Source organism: Euwallacea fornicatus, chromosome 34 (assembly GCF_040115645.1).
Source record: "Euwallacea fornicatus isolate EFF26 chromosome 34, ASM4011564v1, whole genome shotgun sequence".
NCBI lineage: Eukaryota > Metazoa > Arthropoda > Insecta > Coleoptera > Curculionidae > Euwallacea > Euwallacea fornicatus.
Genome location: NC_089574.1, coordinates 701,427 through 722,380, shown reverse-complemented (window position 1 = coordinate 722,380; position 20,954 = coordinate 701,427). Strand labels below are relative to the sequence as shown.

Genomic DNA, 20,954 nt, shown 5'->3' with positions numbered 1-20,954 from the left:
ACAATACCGCTCTTGTTCGAGAATGTCTTGAGAGACATTTCTAAAACAGAATGAAAAGTGGACGGGGAACCATTCTATGGCCAGCAAAATCCCCCGATTTAACTCCTGCAGATTTTTTTCTTGTGGGGTTATATCAAATTTACAATTTATAGATTTGAGGATGACAGCAGGGCTAATAATTTGGATGAGTTGCGAATTGAAATTCGAAATTGCATGCAAGCTATTAATCTAGAAACACTTGCAAGAGTGCGGTAAACTTTTTATAATCGGCTCGGTTACTGTTCTGCACAAAAAGGGGGCCGATTTGCACATTTAATTTAATTTTGTTTTTTTTTTTAATTCCCATTAACAATAAATGTTCATTTTTTTTTATTTATTTCTAGAATGTTGCACTTATGTTTAGGAGTTGCATTTATTTTCTTATTTAATTTTGAAGAGAAAAATTATTTGAAATAATTTTGATGGCAAACCCCGAATAACGATTAAGCGCCCGGCCGTTTAAAAGCGAGCCGGCAACGTAGCAGAGTTCCGTCTGGCCATTGCATCAAGTGAGCAGTACCGCAAATGAGCTCCATTACGTTTTATTCGGATTTTGTATACTATGAATTGAGATGCGTAAAAACAGACACTCCTTCATATACCTAGTACGCTGGGATTTACTGTATACAGGGTGTCCGCTGGCTCGACGGCTATAGACTAAGGGTGAATTTCTTAATGTATTTCGAATCGAAAATATCTAAATAACTTATGTCCAGAAATGCTTTGTTTGCAAAATACAAAGTGTTCAATTACTTATTTTTTTAAATTATGTTTTGTAACACAACAAATACTTAAGGTCCCTCGAATATTATCTATGGGAATACGTAAAGAAAATTTTAGTTAGTTTTGGAGAAATATCTCAAACCAGAAAGGACTAAATTAACAAAGTTCAAAATGCAGCTACATCTGTATGCGACAATCCCGAGACTCTTTAAAGAGTTACCTTACCTTTCATGGAAAGAGGCGGAAATGTATTCAGGTTCAGGGCGAAAAAGTATTATAATTAAGTTAGTTCATGTTAAATATTATTTTCTTAATTGATTTTATTTTTATAACCGACGTAATATTATTGTTTAACTTGTTCTATTATATTTAATACAACCGTCTTACGTTTCTAACATTCTAAGTAGGACTATTGCAATTTGCAGTATTTTTCTTTTAAAAGAATTACAATTATTTTTTATTTCATAGACGGCTACTTTAGCAACACAGTACTAAAAGACCTTTTTTTTTATTAACAATTAATGAAATATTAAAACAAAAATGTTCCTATTGAAAAAAGTCAGAATCGTATTATTTTTTTTCATTAAAAATATTCAATCACACGATCATACGTATGCAACTAGAATAAGTGAAAAGGTTCTGATTTCTCCAAAACATGTGCATGTCTAAAACTGTTTTTGAAATATTGAATATATAAAAAAAAGGTATTTGAACACTCTCTATCTTAGAAACGAAGCATTTCCGGATATAAGTTATTTAGACATTTTCGACTCAAAATTCATTAAGAAACTCACTCTTAGCCTGTGGTCGTTGAGTCACCAGGCACCCTGTATCTATCTTTACCATTCAGCATTTTTTTAGAAAATGTTTATGTCTACGTGGGTGTGCATTTGAAGAAGATAAAAAGATACTTGACTCCAGTGGAAGAACGTGGAGTGTAAAATTTGAATCATACTTTATTAGCAGGATTTGTAAATTGGTATCCAATTTATAAATACATTTTTTTTTAATTTCAACTGCGATCAAATAATTTAAATAGCAAGAATAAACTTGTTAATTAATAAACAAGTTGTCAAGTTTGTACATATACACATTACCTTAGCGCTATTACATATTTTTGCACCAGTTTTTCGTTTGTCTATAGTTTGACCATAAAAATATTCTCCTTAGAATCTGATCAGAGCAAGGGCGGCAAGGATACGAAACATAATATATTTTCTTAATGTGGAATATCCAAAACCAAAAATTTCCTTTGCTCAATGATAAAGAGAAATAGATAGGCAAATAGTTTTGGTAATTAGAATCAGTTCTTTTATATATTTCTATATCTCTCTCCAAAAAAGCCTATATTTAGAATTATTGATTGCCTATTTTCATTGTTTCATATTTGATTATCAAGAGAACATGAAAATTAATCATTTAACGTCACGAAGTAGGTACTACTGAAGATATTACAATATCAACAATATAACACCTTTGTGAAGTTCTATGGCCTTTTATATCAGTTATCTGCTCTCCGTAATTGTATAAATACTCGCATATCGCATCGACGTTTCACTCAAAATTAAAACGCATTTAGCTTTGTTAGGGTTAGGCCACTGCACTCATTTTTTATGGATGAACAATAATGTCACCTCATAATTATATACACATAAAGAAATTAACATAAACATTGAATGCTTTGCTTAGTAACAAATCATTTAGTGTTATCCTTGAGCCTAATCAACTTGTATTCTTGAAGATTGTATAACAAAAAATGTGTCACCTTAAACATAAGAGATATAATGAAACTGAAAACATTTTTAATATCCCCCTGAACTAAACTGAGTGATATTGTATTTATATCTTAGTTCCAAAACATAACATAATACTTATAAAACATAAATAGAAAAATACAAAGTTAGTTATCCACATTTACCTCTTCATTCTTGAGTTTTCTACACACAAAAAACACACTGTCATATTCATACTGGAGCATTGAACTAGGATTCTGACAATATTTTGTCTTCACTCCAGTTTCACACTTCTCCATTTTGAAGCCAACTTTTTGGATTATCTCACACACAATTTTAAAACTAGGTTCAATGCTTTTCTCATTTTTCATGTCCGAGTAATGGTAAAGAAGAGGCCCCAAATTGATCCATACTCCCCCTGGCTTCAGTATATCATAAATTGTTTCAATAAACTGCACTACATTTGGGGCACAATCAATAAAAAAACATGTGGCTACACAGTCCCATTCATTCTTTGTTGTATAGACTTCTAAAAAATCACCAGCCGTCATTGAAAAACCACCATCTTCTGAGGGCTTTGGCTTAATGTCTGGGAAGCGAGCGCTTGTCAATTGATCATCAATACTGTGATTGTTGCAATACTGATGTATCCAAGGATATATCACATATTCATCAATGTTCTGGCACAAATTCAGTACATAGAAAGAAACTATTAACATGAATAAATTGAACTCATTGCCTTGGCAAATAAATCCTCGAGATGCAATTTCAAAAGCTAGCCTACCAAGACCTGCTCCAGGAACTAAGACTTGAATTTGGCTTCTATCACACTGGTCTGCAGGGAAATTTAATGAGATCTCTTCAATAATTGGTTGGTAACACTGTTTTCTCTCAGTAACTCCTAAAGAGCTCCAATCTCTCATTAATTGTTTGAATACTGATTGCACTTTATCAAGACCATCAGTCAAAATCCGAGCATCTTGTTCAGGCAAGATTTCCATATTAGAGTAAACATTGTCGAACATGGTATAGGCGTGTTTCAGCACCAGAGGTATGAGTTCAGCATTCATATCAATACCTTCTTTTAGCATGTCCAAATCCTCACTGTACTTAGAGAGTAATTTTCGATGATGAAGGGGCAAAGATGCTACACATTTTTTCTTGTGCTGAATTCTCTTGTGGGAGAGATCTTTGTAGCTTTTAAATGTTTGTATAACAGAGAGAAAGTAAATTCTTTCTTCTCGAATCCCTTCTTCACCACTCATTGCGTTGGTGGTTTTTGAACAACTGATAAATTAGAGCACGAAGTTTCAGTTTAATGCTCTATGTCGCACTCTATACTGAATCAATACTGATCTGCTTAACGCTATTATCAACTTTTCATAACTTTTAAATAACAAGTTGGTTGAAGAATGAAGAAGGAACTAATTTTAACCCAAAATTTGAAAAAAATCTAACCTCATTTGTCAAGTAACTACACTTTTGATAATTGACATACAGCTGTTGAAAAGAGTGATTAGAATGGTTCTAGAACTCGGGCAGTGCATTTAGAAGAGGAAAAAGTATAATGTACTATAAGGAAATTTAATTTTCTCTCGACCTTACATAAAATTACCCACAACAAACGTATATAGTGTTTCTAAAAACAAATGCTAAAACAGGCGGGTGTTGAGAAAAATAAATGAATAATAATCAGGCTGCTATGAACTATTTTAGTTAAAATAAGATTTTAAAGCCAACCAAGTGAATAATCAAACTTAGTTCGCCACACAATGCCAAATTTAATTTCAAACTTATAAAGTGTATTTTCAAGCTGTACCGTAAATACAGCGCCGAAGTTCGGAGGTTCCACTCCTGTCTTCACTTTCACAAACGATTTATGTCTTTCTCGGAGGATCGCCCTATACATTTAATAACGAGCGATCATTTGATTAAAAAAAAACTTCCTAGTACGCAGTGATCGATAAATGTGGATCGTTACTTTAACCACTTGTTGTTTATTATAAACACCTGACAAACAACAGATATTAGATGAATTTATTCACATATTTATGATATTTCAATCCCTACATGATGTTCTTTTAAATGATTACCTTTTGCAGTACGCATTTTAATATAGCGACTTTATATATAATTTTTTGCTCACACACACACATAGCTTCTATACAAAAATTGCATTAAAATATCTTAAGGGATTTTGCAGAATTTTTCAACCTACAATTTTAACATTTTTTCATATAGCAGACTAGTATTATTAATATTTTTTGACATAGACTAAGTTAAACTATGATGGTTTATGTTTAGGATATTTAGTAGATAATTGTCCCTAGTAAAAGAATTCAGAAAACACTGCGCAGCATCGTCTAGATTTGCACCAACGCGACTAATGAAATGAAAGCTCCACAGCTATTAAATGTCAATGATTGACATTGATCTTTTTACATTTCTACATTTAACCTAGAATTTGTTTGAATTTCAAAAATAATTATTTAAAGTTGTATGTTGTACCCCGATTTTTCGTTTACACAGCCCCAATATACCGTATTTGTAGGGCATAGTACGTAAGCTTAACGCAAGTCATGTCCGGACGGGTGCTATTCAGTCATACATGCAAAACACTGTTCAGCAATGTAGAACACCGAGCAAACTTTGCTTCAGCAGTGCCGAAATTTAAAAATAAGCTCGATAAGGGACCTGTGCTCATCAGCTGTAAAAGAAAGGAGTATGATCATTATGCGGGCATGGTATATAATCGGCTAGATGAGGTGCCTTTAGCTTCAAAAGGATGGAATCATAGTAAAGCAAAAAATGACTATTTTACCCTTCTTCCATTACCCAATGATGTTCAAGATCAATTTTATTCGTTTGAGAAATCTGGTGTCCCTACAAGTGTAATTGAGGCTTTGAAGGAATATAATATTAATAATGCTACGGAGTTTCAGGCAAGAGCTATTGCCTCAATTGAAAAAGGTAGAAAATTTGTCTTTTGGTTGTTTCCTTATATCTCTAAGCAAAAAAATGAAATAAATATTCTCTTATTTGTGCATAAGTACAAATACCTTGTTACTTCCAATTATGTTATGATAAATTTTAATTCAGGCATTGAAAAGTGAAGTAATGTTAAAAATTTCATAAACAACATATTAATGAAAACCTTTTGTTTTTTTTTATATTATTAATATAAAATTTAATTTAGGGATCCATACTTTGTTAGCAGCTGAAACAGGCTGTGGTAAAACAGTTGCCTATCTGTTACCAGTGATAAAAAATTTGATTGAAACTAAACAATCAGACAAATTAAACAGCCCAAGAGCTGTTATCCTTGTTCCTAATAGAGAACTTGTATATCAAGTGGGGGAAATAGCTGCCAAATTGTGTGATTCTGTAGGGCTAGTAGCTAGAACATTGGTGGGAGGTATCTTTGTGATAGATTATATATATAATATGGGTCTGTAAAGGATGAATTTTAGGGAGAACGAAAAAAATTATGTTAAATCCATCATTTGCAGAGGTGGACATATTAGTTGCCACTCCAGGAGTTTTAGGTAAACTTTCTACTGTGGGAATCTACAAGTTAGGGGAGGTAAGTTTTTGTTAGAATCAATATAAGCAACTTAATATAGTATTCGGGACAGCATATTTTTTGTCATTTTTTAAAGTTTTTATTTGAGATATTTATCTTTCAATTTTTATGAACAAAAAATAGATTCTGAAAATCTGTTTTTTCTTTAATCCTCTGATAGAAACTAATTATACAAAAAAAAAGTTCTATTTGTGCACAGAAAGTTATACTTTTCCACACCAGTATAGGAAAGATGGTTAGGTTGCAATTTGGCGAGAAGTATGTTATGAAGTGATATTAATATTGACATTGCCGCGTAGATTGCGTGAAAATAATTGTAATATCTGTTCCCAACAAAAATTATCTGTATAGCATTACAAAGATAGTTCTGAAATCAATATGGCAACTAAATTTGAAAGAATTCCTCTTTACTCTCCATGACAGAGAAAAAAACAATCAGTTTTTATCACGATGAGTGCCCTTCAATGACCTTAGAAGAAACGGACTTTCAGCGACAAAATTTTCAAAATACAAGCTCTTAATAATAACAAAATAATGTGCCGTGTCGATCATTTTAATGAATGATTTAATTACAATCAATTATAATCAAACGTAGGTTCAAACTTTAGTGTTAGATGAGGCTGACTCTCTTACGGATGACTCATTTGTTGAAAGAATTGAAGGTTTAGTGAACAAAATGTCTCAGGCGCAGCTAATCTTAGTTTCGGCCACATTACCCAGAAAGCTGCCTAATATCTTAGTGCCTTATGGAGAAACTATGGAACATGTATTTAACTCAATAATTAGTTATATGCACCTTTTTTTCTTATGCATATTCCAGGTAGTGTCTCAGAGACTTCACAAACCTCTCCTAAACATCAATCAAAAGTTTTTGCGTCTTACACGTTCGGTGAAGCCAGCTAATTTACTTCAAATCGCTAAAACCTGCAAAGATCCAATGTTGGTTTTCACAAATAGAAATGAAACGTGCAAATGGTTGGCAATGTTTCTTAGGGAAAACAATTTACCATGTTCCAACATTTGTGGAGACATGAATTTTGCTATTCGAATAGAGCAATGGAATCAGTTTGTAAGGTTAGTATGCCGAAAAAAATTGGAATTGATTCGGAATATACAATAGCACATAAGAAGTTTACGTGAGCTTTCGAGTAAAAGTTAAGTATTGCGCAACCTTCTTAACATAAAATTTAACAATAGGTATTCTATAAACTGCACCAAATATATGAACTTATTTAACTTCTTAACGATACTTACCTGTATATTGCTTGAATCTATAAACTAAGCGCTATTCTCTTTGAAAGTTTGGACCTTATCTCCAATAAAAAAATTATAATGAGGGAGGATATTACTTTTATTTATAGAAGAAACTGTGACTATCTTCATAATAAAACGAAACATGTTAGTTTAAATTTTTTTGTCATTTAGAATTAATATTTTCAAGGGGTGAAACTAAAATATTATCAGCAACAGACGTCGGTTCTAGAGGTTTAAACACAATCCAAGTGAAGCATGTAATCAATTACGATTTTCCTATATATGCGGCAGATTACATCCACAGGATAGGAAGGGTGGGTCGTCTTGGCAGTCCTGACACTTGTTTCGTCACTAATTTTCTCACCAGTGCGGAAGAAATTAAGCTTGCTCAGCAAATAGAGGTAAGCAAACTAAAAAGTACTGTTAAAGGTGTTGTATTAAACTTAAAATGTGATGCATGCGCATAATAAAGTATACAGTTTCTGAAGTAACTGTCTTAAACTAAGTTGATTCAATTACGTTAAAGAGCTGTGTTTTCAGTTAGCAGTTAGGAAAGATCAACCCCTACCAAACGTCGATGGAAATATCACCAATATAGTTCAGAAAAAGATCTTAAGGAATATTAAGTATGGATTTTAATAGCTCGGAAAAAAAATTATGTGTTGTTTATTAAAGCTTATTAAATATGTAAATATCGAGTTGTATTTGTGGTTTCCTAGTCATATGTGACCAAAAATTCCTCCCCCTCCTTTCAGAGAGAGAGAGAGAGAGAGATAGTCAGAAGAATCCTTTGTAATTTAGACTCCCACATGTTCGAGTTTTCACTAGAGGTTTTCGAAGATTTTGGTACAGAAAAAGTTGAATTAAAATATCGCGGTTTTGAAATTCACGTATGTTTTCAGTTCTCTAGTGGAGATATATTGGATTTTGAAGAATGAAATCAACCTCAGACAATGAATGATCGTTTCAAATTTCTGTGACCTCATTGCACAGAATAATGCTTTTTGATGAATTTATGAGGTATTGACAAAAGCTCCTATATCACCATAAAAAGACATAAAAGATGTTAAATTTTAACATATCGGAAACGTATCGGGTTAGCAGCAAAACAATGATACCGTAAAATTTTATTTGAAAATAGGACCCAAGGATGTGCAGTCAGATTTTATCTCTCTTTACTGCTTTGTCGCAGCTCCCTATAATAATTCATCGAATAGGAACCACCATAGATAATAAAAATTATATGACAGTTTCCCAACTGTGTGTCACCATAGATAAGTTTCGTGGATAATATTACGTTACAATTTTCCGTAATATAACCGATAACGAAAAATTATTCGGGTCCTCTCGTTCACAAATGCAAATATACATAGTTAAATATATATTTTAAATTAGATTAAAAAAAAAAACTAGCAAACGTAAGTCTCCAGAACATTGCTTTACTTCGTTTTTATTTGTTTTATCATATTTTTATTATTTTATTTATTGTAAGAATCGATAAAAGAATTTCCCTCTAACACAATGTGCTGTAGCCACCCCGAACGCATATATTTAGATTGAAAACAAGTCATAAGCAAATCCTCTATTACTTTCTTTATGAAAGCTCTCATGACCAATCCTGATACAAAATTTGTTCTCAAGTTTTCCTTTTACTATACCCTATAACATGAAAATATTGTCATATTATATTCCAAAGTCCCTCATTTCAACGTTTAGGAACCATTGATTTAATGCAAAGAGCAAGTCTTTTGACTATGTTCAAAATATCACATGGCTTTAAATTTCCCTCTCCCCTTCTATTCATTTTTTAACAATTATATTTTTTAAAATTCAAAAGCAACTTCAAATACAACAAAAAATAGTATTTTCTAACGTTTGTTTATTTTTTTAAATGTTGCTTACTTCACTGTGGAGCAAAATGGCCGGTTTTTTTTTATTGCAACATGGGTCAATTGACACCTCAAACTAAAGGTGTTTCAAAGCTATATGCAATACCGCATTACAATTCAAAATTTATCGACTCGTTTTTGAGCAAAAGAGGTACAAATTTGGTAAAAATACACTAGAAACTCAATTAAATAGTATATAAATAATGAAAAATATTTTTTGGCGATAAGAATTTGGTTTGATTCCAATTTTGTGCTCACAAACAGTCTGGCTAAAAAAATAAAAAACAAAATTATAAAGATAAATCAAAATAACCGAAAACTGTTATAGACGGACTACATATCCACAAAGCTTTGAGCTTTTATAAAGTAGGATTGATATTAAATTTGGTAGTTATTTGTTTGTAAAAACATTATTAACGGCTACCCAAATAAGGAACTGTTGTACTTGGTCTAAATCACTATTGCAGATGAAAGGAACAAAATCATCCATAACGATTAAAGCAAATGTGATGTTTGTGTAGGAGATTTTCGAATACAACACTGAAGCTTTCCATAACGGTTGCCTTAAAAGAACAGTGAAATTTCTAAAAAGCATCCTATTGTGGGGGTGCATGTCATCCGAAGGCTGTGGACAATTGTATTTGATGAAAGACACAATAAATGCGATGAAATGCCAAAACATTCTTCAAAATGTGTTTCTTCCTAGTGCAGAAAATTTGTATGCGTCAAGCGGTTTTATCTTTCAGCAAAACGATGCTTCTTTTCATACTGCCAAATTTACCAAAAGTGATTGGGCGGAAATGATGTGGGGGTTTGATTACATCCTTTCAATAGTCCGGATCTTTACCCAAATGAGAGGATCTACTCTAAAATAAATTAGCAAGTAGGAAACAATCTTAGCGAATTATACGCAAATATACGTTTAATTGTAAGAAATGTAGGATCACTTTAACGCTAATTGACGAAAAACTCCCATGGACTCACTGCCTGATAAAAATTGAGGTAATTGTGAAAGCTAATAAGACGTTACATTCGATTAATAAATTTTTATAATGTAAACATGTATTACTTGTTCCAATATTTAGTTGTCAGGGTATTTCGACAGAGGAATTTATGTTTATAAATTAATTATAAAGTACCGAGTAATTATTGTTTATTACTCTTCGTTATATTTTTGTGATTAACTTGTGCGGATAGAAATATTACTGGTAGTACTATTTGTGCAACTTGAGATTTATTAAGAAAAAATATTTGTAATTTTTAAGCAAAAATGATTCAGAACCGTTTTCGAAACGTCAATAATACATTTACACTTTAAGATAAATAAATTAAGTAAAAATCTTAGTCTAGAAGATTAATTTAGAAAAATATCTGCTTATTTCAACATGTCAGGATACGTATTGATTAAAATGAGAAAGAGCAAGAAACTAGCAATTTTACAAGATTCGTCCTACGACTTAACTCCGCCAAAGGTGAGGACCGACTGATCTCTTACCAATAAACATAACGAACTGCTTGCATTGAATAGCGCAGTTGCCACGTTGACTTGGATCTAATAAGACTCAGGTCTTAATATTCGAAAATTAGGTTTTAAAAACTATATCATAGATTCCTTATATAATAATAATAGATAAAAATCAAATTTAGTTAAATTAAAACAGTAATAAGCGAAATAACTATTAATTTACATGTAAAACGATACCCATAAATTTGAGCAAAAATGTGATAAAGCCGACAACTGGGCATTAGACGATACAGCTGATACTACCCAAAACCATGGCGAATAACGCGGTTGCCACGTTGACTTGTGTCTAAGAAGATGCAGGTCTTAATATTGTTAAGTCAGATATTAACGATCGCACTACAGTTTTCTTATATAATAGTAATAAGTCATCAAATTTAATTAAATTGAAGCAATAACAACCGAGATAACTATCAATTTATGTGGTAAATGACATCCATAAATGCAAGCAAAAATGTGACAAATCCGGCAACATGGCATTACGCAATACAGCTGTTATCATCTACGTCCACGGCGAATAGCGCGGTTGCCACGTTGATTTAAATCTCATAAGACGCAGGTTTTAATAATTAGAATAAATGAATAATTAGAAATAAAAAGAAAGCAGGTCTTAACAATTACATCACATATTTCTTGTATGATAATGATAAAGATATAACCTGACTGAACAAATCGAAACATTAATAATAATAAAGAAAACTATTAATTTGCGTGCTAAATGATATGGATAAATACGAGCCAAAATGTGACAAAGCCGGCAACAAGGCATTGCACAATACAAGTAGTACCAGCTGAGTCTTTGACGTCATACGAAAGTAAGTCTCGATGGTGAATAGCGCGGTTGCCACGTTGAGTTTGTTCTAATAAGACGCACATCTCTTGATACCATCTCTTAAAATTTTCTCTCTGGTACTTCTGTAGAAGAGGTAGCGCAAAAGCCAGTTGACGCAATTTGTGCTCGTTAGTTCGATGTTTGGGAATCCACAGTGGATAAAATTGTGGTAACCTCGTTTTGTTGTAACAATGTCGTAAACAATTAGATCAATAAGGAGATTGATCTAGTATTGAGGTGTTGCAGTTATACAGATTGACAAAGCATGGATGTATTAGAGCTCTATGTGTTTCTTACATAGAAAATAGGTGAACGTTTTATTATGCAGGGCAGTACTTTTTAAGGATGATTAGTACTGAAATCCGATCGGGTATATTACCAAAAAATGGTGATGTACATAGGCGTAACATAAGGGCACATTACAATTAGGAAAAAAAAGATCCGTGCTTATACGTGATATTAAATTTTTTTTGAGACCATCAGAGATTGCTTATGAAGTTTTAGCGTTTTACTTTAGGCACCACGTTGATCAGTACTTTTCATGCCAGGTGCGTACTTGAATTTTTAATTTCTTTGAATATCGAAAAGCGTATTAATTGCATCACACGTCCAGATGCTTTATTATTTTTGGTTTGTTAAAGCCTTTTATTGCGTTAGTTTTTTTAATTTAATTTTAGACTAGCGTTAAGATGCATTTTAGATTCATTAAATATCTATAGTAAATACTGTTCTCCATAAGTTATTTTGATACACTGGAGGAACCGTATTAGAACGCATATCATTTCCTCCCTTAACTGCGGGAACTGTGTTGATCAACACGAGCTGAAAACCGCCGCACAGAAGGCGTGACATGGTGAAATGTTCGCCGCAATGAAAGAGTTAAATATATAGCTTTGCAAGTTTTCCACATTTTTCTATTACCGCCTTCGTCAAATAGCAGTTTTTTGATTCTCGCAAAAACAGAAGATAAAATGGCTCGTTTACGGTGCCGTTAAAAAATGATGGTCCTATATTCTATGCTTACCATTGCCCGCCCATCCGTTTAGTCTCTGGAGATATTAAGTGCAGACCTTTCCAACACAACTGATATAGAGTTGCAACTGCTTTATTAATTTTTGTTTAATTATTTCTTTTTATTAAAGATAAATCACTTTAATCAGGTTTAATCAGAGATTATGCTCATTTAACTTTGTATTTTTATTGCATTGTAAAATAAAACGAATCCGAGGATCGAGTTTGCAGCACAATCTGAACTTAAGCCATAGATGTACAGGGAAGAATATTCTTTAGGTGGAACGCACTACATCCGATGCTATGTGTTATGATTTAGCTTTTAAATTCATCTTATGTTTTATTTCTATCAAAAGACCTTTTCGTAAATTTCGTATGTGTTTTCACGTTTTGCAACCTTTTTTTTATAGGGAATTAGGGAATATGTGGCTATGAACACCCGAAGCATTGATGTCTCGCCCCAGGTAGTCTGCGGCTCCGGTGAACCGACCCACTGAGATGACACCCTCACTCTTTCTTCACTGCTGCTTCCACCAGGGACCGCCTACCGGCTTTACTTCTGGTGGGGGGTGATTTGTGATGAAGACTGTTGATTGCTTCCACAATTAAGATTTCATTCTTGCCACCGAAAGAGTTTAGATGTTATTGTTAAAATCAATTTCTGAATTTCTGGTTTGGAAGTCCTAGATACCTGTAAGGAATAGAGATACGAGTTTTTCATGTGTAAGAAGTATGAACACTCGCTGATATGGTGATGATTGTTACACAACGTTACCAAATCGCCGACGAGCTTGCAGCAGGGAGTCCGCATTAGTTGTAATTAGCCTACAATAGGTTGTCAAATGATGTGTAATACAAAATCAGAGCTGGGCGAGTGCCGGCCGACTGCCGATGATGAATCGAACAACAACCGGTATAACAACATCCGTATCCGTATACAAAATGCATCGGGCGCCGCTGCGTCACGTCATAGCAGCGTCGGATTGCACCAATCGGGGTGGCGCATCGGGCGCCGAGACGCGCTGGGCGCATGCGTCCCCGAAAGGCGCCCGAGAGCGCGCGACGTCTGCCGCCGCCGGCCGCCGCCGCCAGTACCGTGTTGATAGCGAGGCATAACACGCGATCGGGCCCGACAACGCATCCGGGTCCACTGTTTACCTTTAGTGTGTAGTCGTAGTTCAGTACAGTTTCAAAACCAGTGTCATGGAGGGCCAAAATCAGGACTTGGTCGTCGCCGGATCCCCCGCCGAGGTGCCGAACGACCCCGGGTGAGTGCTGCGCCGAGAGCGAACACGTGTTTTCGCCCCGCCCCCGCAGTAACGACGCTCTTCTGTTTCAGGAAAATGTTTATCGGCGGTCTCAGTTGGCAGACAAGTCCAGGTAAGGTCTACCCCGAAGGAACAGTGTTGGTGCCAGCCAACCGGCCACGAGCATCACTCCAGCGGCACCTGATCCCTGGTTACAAGTGACTCAATTTAAATTTGCCGTGCGCACGAAAAGCGGAACAAGCTGCACCTTTGAAATAGTCTCCGCAATAGTTTAAAGCCGTCCAAAATTACCGTCCTTAATTGCAGCGTAAAGTTCAAAACCCCAGCTGTTTTGTTTACTTGATCCATTACCGCCCGTTCGCTCAACCACGTGCCTTTGTGTACACACGCTGCCATAAAACGTAATCATCCGAATATTTCACTTAATTAACCTAAATTAACCTGCCGGGGTATAACAAGTTTTGAATTTTCGAAATTCGACGCGCTTCGCGCCTGCGCCTCCCTCGTAATCCCTAAGGGCGGCGTGTCGTTCCAACCCTTTGCCCTAGATGGCGATAGCAATACTTAGCGCCACCGCTCTTTAGTTCGGGTTCATTCATACACGACACCGCCAAAGAAAATCGTTTATTGATTTAGGTGTAAAAAGCCGGTGGTGGTGGGTCGGAGGCGGCGCAAGCCGTAAGCTAGGTTAGGATTTATGGGCCCTTTGGCCGAATAAAAAGTGCCGAAATAACCCGGGGAATTGCCTCGAAAAGCTTTAAACCGAGTAGTTAACCGCCTTAAGTATTGTTATTATTCAAAACGGCCCTGTGGGGAGGTGGAGTTTTTACTGAGGGAATTTCCCAGCGTATTGTTGTCAGTTGAATATAGGAAATAATGCGTATAGATAAGTATACATGTAAAGCAGTGAGAAACTGCATAATGATGCAATTGTCCGGGTGCAATTGTGCAACAGGTGTGATACTTTCCACAAAGTGACATTTGGGTTGGATGGATTAGGGTCAGTCGTGATGTTTAGGTTTTTGCTCGATGTTCATTGTATTCTTTTGATTACTCACGCTGATATGTCTACAATGAAGCAGTATTTCACAACACTGGAACATCACTCATTCATACGAGTGTGACCCTTTTTTTATCTACTTACCAACAAGGGACTCTTAACAGCAGCAACATTTTTTTCACTAAAGGGTTATGAGCACCTGCTGTATTTTACGTTACGCTTGTAGGTCCATGAAGATTTCCAGCAATTATTATTGTAGTTTCCAGGCTCAATTAATCTAAAGCGAACTTCTATTCTTACGTCACACAAATTATCAACTATTATAGAATCGGCAAGTTATATTTGATTGACCGTCATCTAGTGCTATATTAAAACGATCTAATTTTATTGTTGAACATCACGGATTTTTTTTTAATTCAATTATGTGGTAATGAATGTTGACTGTAGTCCAATTCCACTGTGTATCGCGTGCCTGAAAGATGGCATATTTGAGCATTTGCATATGTATCGAGGAGATTTATGATTTATAAATACATCTTGCAAGACATATTATTACAACGATTATTATTGATTGTGCGGTGTTTTTAATTGAACATGCTATGCCAAGTGCGCTGTTTCACCCCTATCATGTTGATGTTTGATATGTGCCGTGGCCTGCACGATTGGTGCAGTTGGGACATACGGTGGCGGAAAAAAGTGATTAGACACCGCTTCAGTTGGATTATAAAATTTTAGAAAATCTAAAGTGTCAATTGCCCCTAACAATGTACATATATACGTATATAAAAGAAACCCTGTAGTTAGGTCTTTTAAACAATATGATTTGTTAGGAATAAAAAAATGTAAAAGTCAGTAAACAAAAATTGTATTCAAACCAGTATGAAATACAATAGGAAAAAAGTATTTAGACACACGCGCATATCGCTGTTGAACTACTTGCTAGTGGTAAAAAGTAAAACAACGTGTAGCAACAAGTTTATCACGATCATTTGGAATCAGCTGCTTCGTCATTAAAATTAAAAAAAAAATCAAATTTTATACAATGGCCCCAAAAACTAGGGAATTAATAAATGAATCAGCAAGAGCAATAGGAAAACTGATGGGTAAATACCATTCTGCAGTGGCATAGACCATAAACAAATTTAAAGTTTTAAACATAGTTCAAAATAAAAAACGAACCTTCAGAACTTGACAAGGATGAGCGCTTTATTGTCAGAACCATCGAGAAGAACCCACTTCAAAGTTCAACAAGCATAGCCAGAGATTGGGAAAGTGCAACAGAGACGTCTGGAACATCAAAAACAATGAGAAACAAATTGATAAAGGAAAGATTCAGTTTGTTGAGTTCGTGTTGCACGTTGTAAACTGTTGATTAATAATGTGAATTGAAAAAAGCGAGTAAATTTTATAAATGTTCATGCACATAAGTCAGCTGAATTTTTGGAAACTAAATAGGCAAAATCGACGTATTTGGGGACCGGAAAATTCCAGAGGAATTGTTCGAACAGTAATCCATCCTCATGAGGCAACTCTTTATTGTTCTTTTTTTGTCCGAAGGTGTAATTGCCCTATTTTTTTTATTCGAGGATCATTACGAGAAAGCTGTTCCGATTAATAGCGTTAGGTATCGGAACATGATGAAAAAAATTTCTGAGAGCAGTTGGAAGATATTGACATCGCAGGTTTCAACAGGATGGTGCCACTTGCCACACAGCAGGAGAAACGATACAATTACTGCGCCGCAAGTTTCCAGGTCGCATTATTTTATGTAACAGAGACATCAATAGGCCGCCACGATCATGGGATTTAACTCCCGCAGATTTTTTTCCGTGAGGTGTATCTGAGGAGCAGAGCCTACAAGAATAAACCGAACACCGTTGGAGAGTTGAAACAGGAGATTAGACCTGAAATAGCCGGCACAGAACCTGATTTATGCCGCAAAGTAGTCGAAATTTTTCACGAACAGATTACATCACGTCACATGAGCCGTGGCGGTCAATTACATGATATCATCTTTCATACATGATTGTAACGAATCAACCTCAAAGGACATAAACATTTTTTATATTTTTCAATTCCTCCGCGTTCTCTTTAATACCTTTGTGTGAAAATGCAAATGGGATCACCCTTTATTATGTTTCCTGACGAAAGCAAATTTAGCGTTCGGAGATCGAATGGACGAAAATTTGTTTGGAGAAAGAAAGGTACCGTTCTGAATAAGAGGATTCTTCAGTCTACAGTTAAACACGGAGGAGGTAATGTACTGATATGGGGATGTATGGCGACAAATGGTGTAGGAAATCTTGTATTCACACATGGTATTATGAACTAATACTCCTACTTAGATATTTTGAATAAAAATGGCATTAAATTAAATCTTGACGATCGCCATAATTTTGAGCAACATAACGACCCTAAAGACAAGTGGCGTTTAGAAAACAGAATGACTTGTTTACAATACTCCCCATATATTGTAAACACCTCCGCAGGCACCTGACTTGAATGTGATTGAACATTTGCGGAAGGAATTATTTTAAAAAAAATTATACAGAACCGTACCGATTTTGAAAAAAGAGTGATGAATGCATGGACGAGCATTTCTTCAGAAGCAATAAAAAATTTAGTTCATTTTAGGCCTAATCGGTTAGAAGCAATTATAAAGTCAAGACTACCTGACACAATGTTGGATTTTTTTGTGGGCACATCTTGTAGAACGTGCCTAAATACTGTTTGGTGATTGTACTGGCTTGAATGTAATTTATGTTTGGTTTTAACATTTTTTTATTACTAATAAATTTTAATCTTTTTTATGTATACATTGTTAGTGCAATGAATACTTTCGATATCGGAACATTTTAGATTCTGGTTGAAGTGGCGTATCAATACTTTCTAGTGTTAGCTATCTGCATGTGCAAAGTGAATATTTGCTACGTCCCCCTTCTGTATATTAAGCACGTGTCAGTCCGAGTTTGTGCCATTTGAAACAAAGACACATTGGTTACACTGGGTGTTCAGAAGTTGCGTGCACATACGGTGGTGGAAGCTTCGATATCCACCACTGGTATTTCTGTAAGGATGGGTATCCCGATGGAGGGGATCGGATCACGTTTTCGATTTTTTTGCGGTATTTCAGAGACCTTGGCTTAACAGATACACCTAGAGTGTAAAGGTGGATTCTTTAGAAGTGTTAAAATGCCACCTTTTCCCTGATTTAATCCATTTCGCAATTGTCACCCTTTCCGCAATTCAAAATTGTCACTACTCAGTACATTTTGAGGGGCGAGTTCTTAATTTGAATTAAGACAATTGTTGAATCGGTCTTTTCTGAGACATGGGGCGTTTTGGGGCAGCGCACTTTCTTCGTCGGCGTTTTTTTATTTAAGGGAATTGGCGCGGTTGCCGAATTCCCTTAATGGGTGCCGGATCCGCTAAGGCCGGACCTGTCTACAACTCATAGGAATCTTCTTCAGTTTTCTTTTCATTCGCGATCACAATGGTACCATTAGGTATCAACCAGGCTCTGCCTTAACCAAATTGAACTCGTGTAGCCGAAGTAGAGCCCGAATGAACAAGTTATTATAGACCTACTAATAATCCTCCTTGGTAGAGTAATGAAGCGAACTTCCTGCATGATCTCCCAGTGAAAACAATGTAATGGTTTGTTTTTATCTAAAAATACGCTGGTTACGGCTATTCCTGCTCTGTAGACAAAAAGTGTACAGATTTTCATTAGTGACGATAGGCTTTAAACTATTGTTGTTGCTGTTCGGTTCAATTGTTAAGAGCAACCAGGGTCTATTCAGTTTTTAAGGTTTTTGATTAGGCGGTGAGCGTAGGAGTTGCTGCGTGTGAAAAGTCGTCATTTACGTCGGCTTTAGAGCAGGTACTGCGTTGACCAAACAAAATTATCCAATTCCATCCTTTCTCCTTATCGCTCAGAAAGGTACTTCTTATACACGTCCAAAGGAACATACCGCTCTGGCAGATTGCTGGTGAAACTGAACGCAGTTTGTTGACACAGGTGAATGTTAACCCGGAGGTTGAATTTATTGTTATTGAAATACAAACACCGGGGACTAAGCAAACTTAATAAAAGGTTCGCTTTTCTCTTAATTTACGTTTTTTTCAACTGAGCCCCGTCACAAGGAAACGTTTATTGTTGCGGTTTCGACCGTTTGTTATGCAACTGGCGTACCTGGCCTGAGAGAGTGAGAACTCGGCGAGATTTCGTTACTGCTATGTATCGATTTACCTCTTGCAACTTGATAACTGTTGAAACATAAAAAATGCAATAGACAATCAATGGCATTAACGGAACACTCAATTCGAATATAAAACTGTCGTGTACAATTCCAATTTCATCTAGAATTCTGTACCGAGAGTGGCCTTTAAGGCGGCTACCTCATTTAAGGAACTGATTATCCTGATTGCTTCAAGACGGAAATGTTACGCATACAAACGTGTGTCCTAAAACGTGTCGTTTCCGAGATATAGAGCGTTAGATATTAAGAAAAATAAGATATTTTTATTCGTATTTCTATAACAGCTAAAGACATTTTATTGGAACTCGGTATGCGTACATAGTATTTCAAGCGGTACATTTTGCTTTTATTTAAAGAAAAATGCCGTAATAATAGGCGTGCGTGAGGGTTACCATGTTGGTTATTATACGGTAATGGGGAGGACGCTACTGGTATTTTAAATTTAATTTGAAATAGCCGATTCAAAATATATCAAAACTGTCCCTCGAGTTTCTTGGATGCGATGAGTCGCGTTTGAAGGAAAAAATAGGCCCCGCTGAAAATAATATAAAATTTCTTAAAGAAATGAAGTTGATCATTAAAAACAAATGAAGCGTGACGTACCTACTACGTAGTTATTTTTGCAATTTCGCATTGCTTTTGACCGTGTCCGTGATTTTAACTGTGTTTTAATTAACACCCTGTGTTACGACTCATTTTAGGACATACCTTGATATAACAATTGCGTTTTTGAACAATCGAGAGAATCTGCTTCTTAAACATCGAAAGGCCCTTAGGGGCTACGCTCTACACAGCTGAATCCACTATTTCGCCACTATTTCCTAGACTTGTCTATAATTCCAGCAGATTCATGAAGTAACTCGTAATTATTGATCTTTCATCTTACGTTGAATTAATAACCCAGAAAGCTTATTTTTTGATCAGATCCTCATAGTTATTTTTCTTCTAGAGACCGAAATCTATTCCTTTTTCATCCATTTATAAACGTATCATCCCTTTGCTTAACTCGAACTTAATTCCGTAACGACCTTGGATAAACATGTGTTAACTAAGGCAGCTGTAATGGATTCATTTCTAACGACTAATTTGTAAACAAAAAAATCTTCAAGTAGGTTGTTAATTATTGCATTTTTACATCCAGTAGTTTTTAATAACTTGTACATTGACCCGAGGTCGACCTTCTATAGCTGAACTTCAAACACTGTGTGCTTGCATGTCGCTTTTATATAAAACGAGGTACATTATCTGCTTCACGATAATTACTTTAACAGGAATAGGAAATTTTTCTCAGTCGGTTTGCACGGTAGATTAGGTTGCATGAGGTCAGTGGGATGAACTTCGTTTCAGAAACCAATGTAAATTGAATTGCATGCATCGATGGCCGACAAGCAGAAACTACGAAAGAAGACCTTTGGGAGTGTTAAAAAAAATGAAAAATGCAAAATGCGTAGCACGCACTTCAAGTTTTGCTCAAAATATCTTAGATTCTGCCTACATTTCTCTCAAACAAGAAAAAAAGTTAACACCCTGTAGCTCAAAAATGAGGCGTTTGTGGGTCTTGGTTTTTACAGCAAACTGCTATTATTTTGGGTAACAGTACCGTAAACGGTTTTCGCTCCGATCGTTCTGATTTTTTAATTTGTTATTCTAAAGGTCATTTCGAACAACTTTTCTAAAGGGACAAGGGCGCGCAAATGCCTCTTTCACACTTTTTTTTAGGTTGAACATTTTTCCAAACGGGATCGTGGAGCGAAAAGGGTGCTGGGTGGGGTAAACTGCTTCACTATGGGTATGTAATATTTTGTTGTTGCTTTAAAGATCTGAAACGTTGTTAATAA

The 20,954-nt window shown here is 35.3% G+C and overlaps 3 protein-coding genes across 6 annotated transcripts in view; 2 read left to right on the top strand and 1 right to left on the bottom strand.

Annotated features, from left to right (window-relative positions):
• Positions 1–1,700: 1,700 nt before the first annotated feature.
• On the bottom strand, positions 1,701–3,949 carry LOC136348628 (carnosine N-methyltransferase). Its single transcript, XM_066299612.1, has one exon. It carries the CDS (start codon positions 3,758–3,760, stop codon positions 2,663–2,665), a length of 1,098 nt encoding a protein of 365 aa, XP_066155709.1. The 5' UTR covers positions 3,761–3,949; the 3' UTR covers positions 1,701–2,662.
• Positions 3,950–4,918: 969 nt separating this feature from the next.
• Dbp21E2 (putative ATP-dependent RNA helicase Dbp21E2) lies at positions 4,919–8,030 on the top strand. Its single transcript, XM_066299641.1, has 7 exons — positions 4,919–5,465; positions 5,692–5,910; positions 5,966–6,078; positions 6,674–6,844; positions 6,899–7,152; positions 7,520–7,733; positions 7,873–8,030. Exons 1-7 carry the CDS (start codon positions 5,075–5,077, stop codon positions 7,969–7,971), a joined length of 1,461 nt encoding a protein of 486 aa, XP_066155738.1. The 5' UTR covers positions 4,919–5,074; the 3' UTR covers positions 7,972–8,030.
• Positions 8,031–13,664: 5,634 nt separating this feature from the next.
• The window catches only part of Rbp6 (RNA-binding protein 6), a 513,430-nt gene continuing 506,140 nt past the window's right edge, over positions 13,665–20,954 (top strand). For all 4 annotated transcript variants that reach the window (XM_066299645.1, XM_066299644.1, XM_066299643.1 and 1 more), the window contains exons 1-2: positions 13,665–13,854; positions 13,926–13,966. In XM_066299645.1, the coding sequence (XP_066155742.1) occupies positions 13,790–13,854; positions 13,926–13,966 (106 nt within the window). In that variant the 5' untranslated portion in view covers positions 13,665–13,789. The remainder of the gene's footprint in view (positions 13,855–13,925; positions 13,967–20,954) is intronic.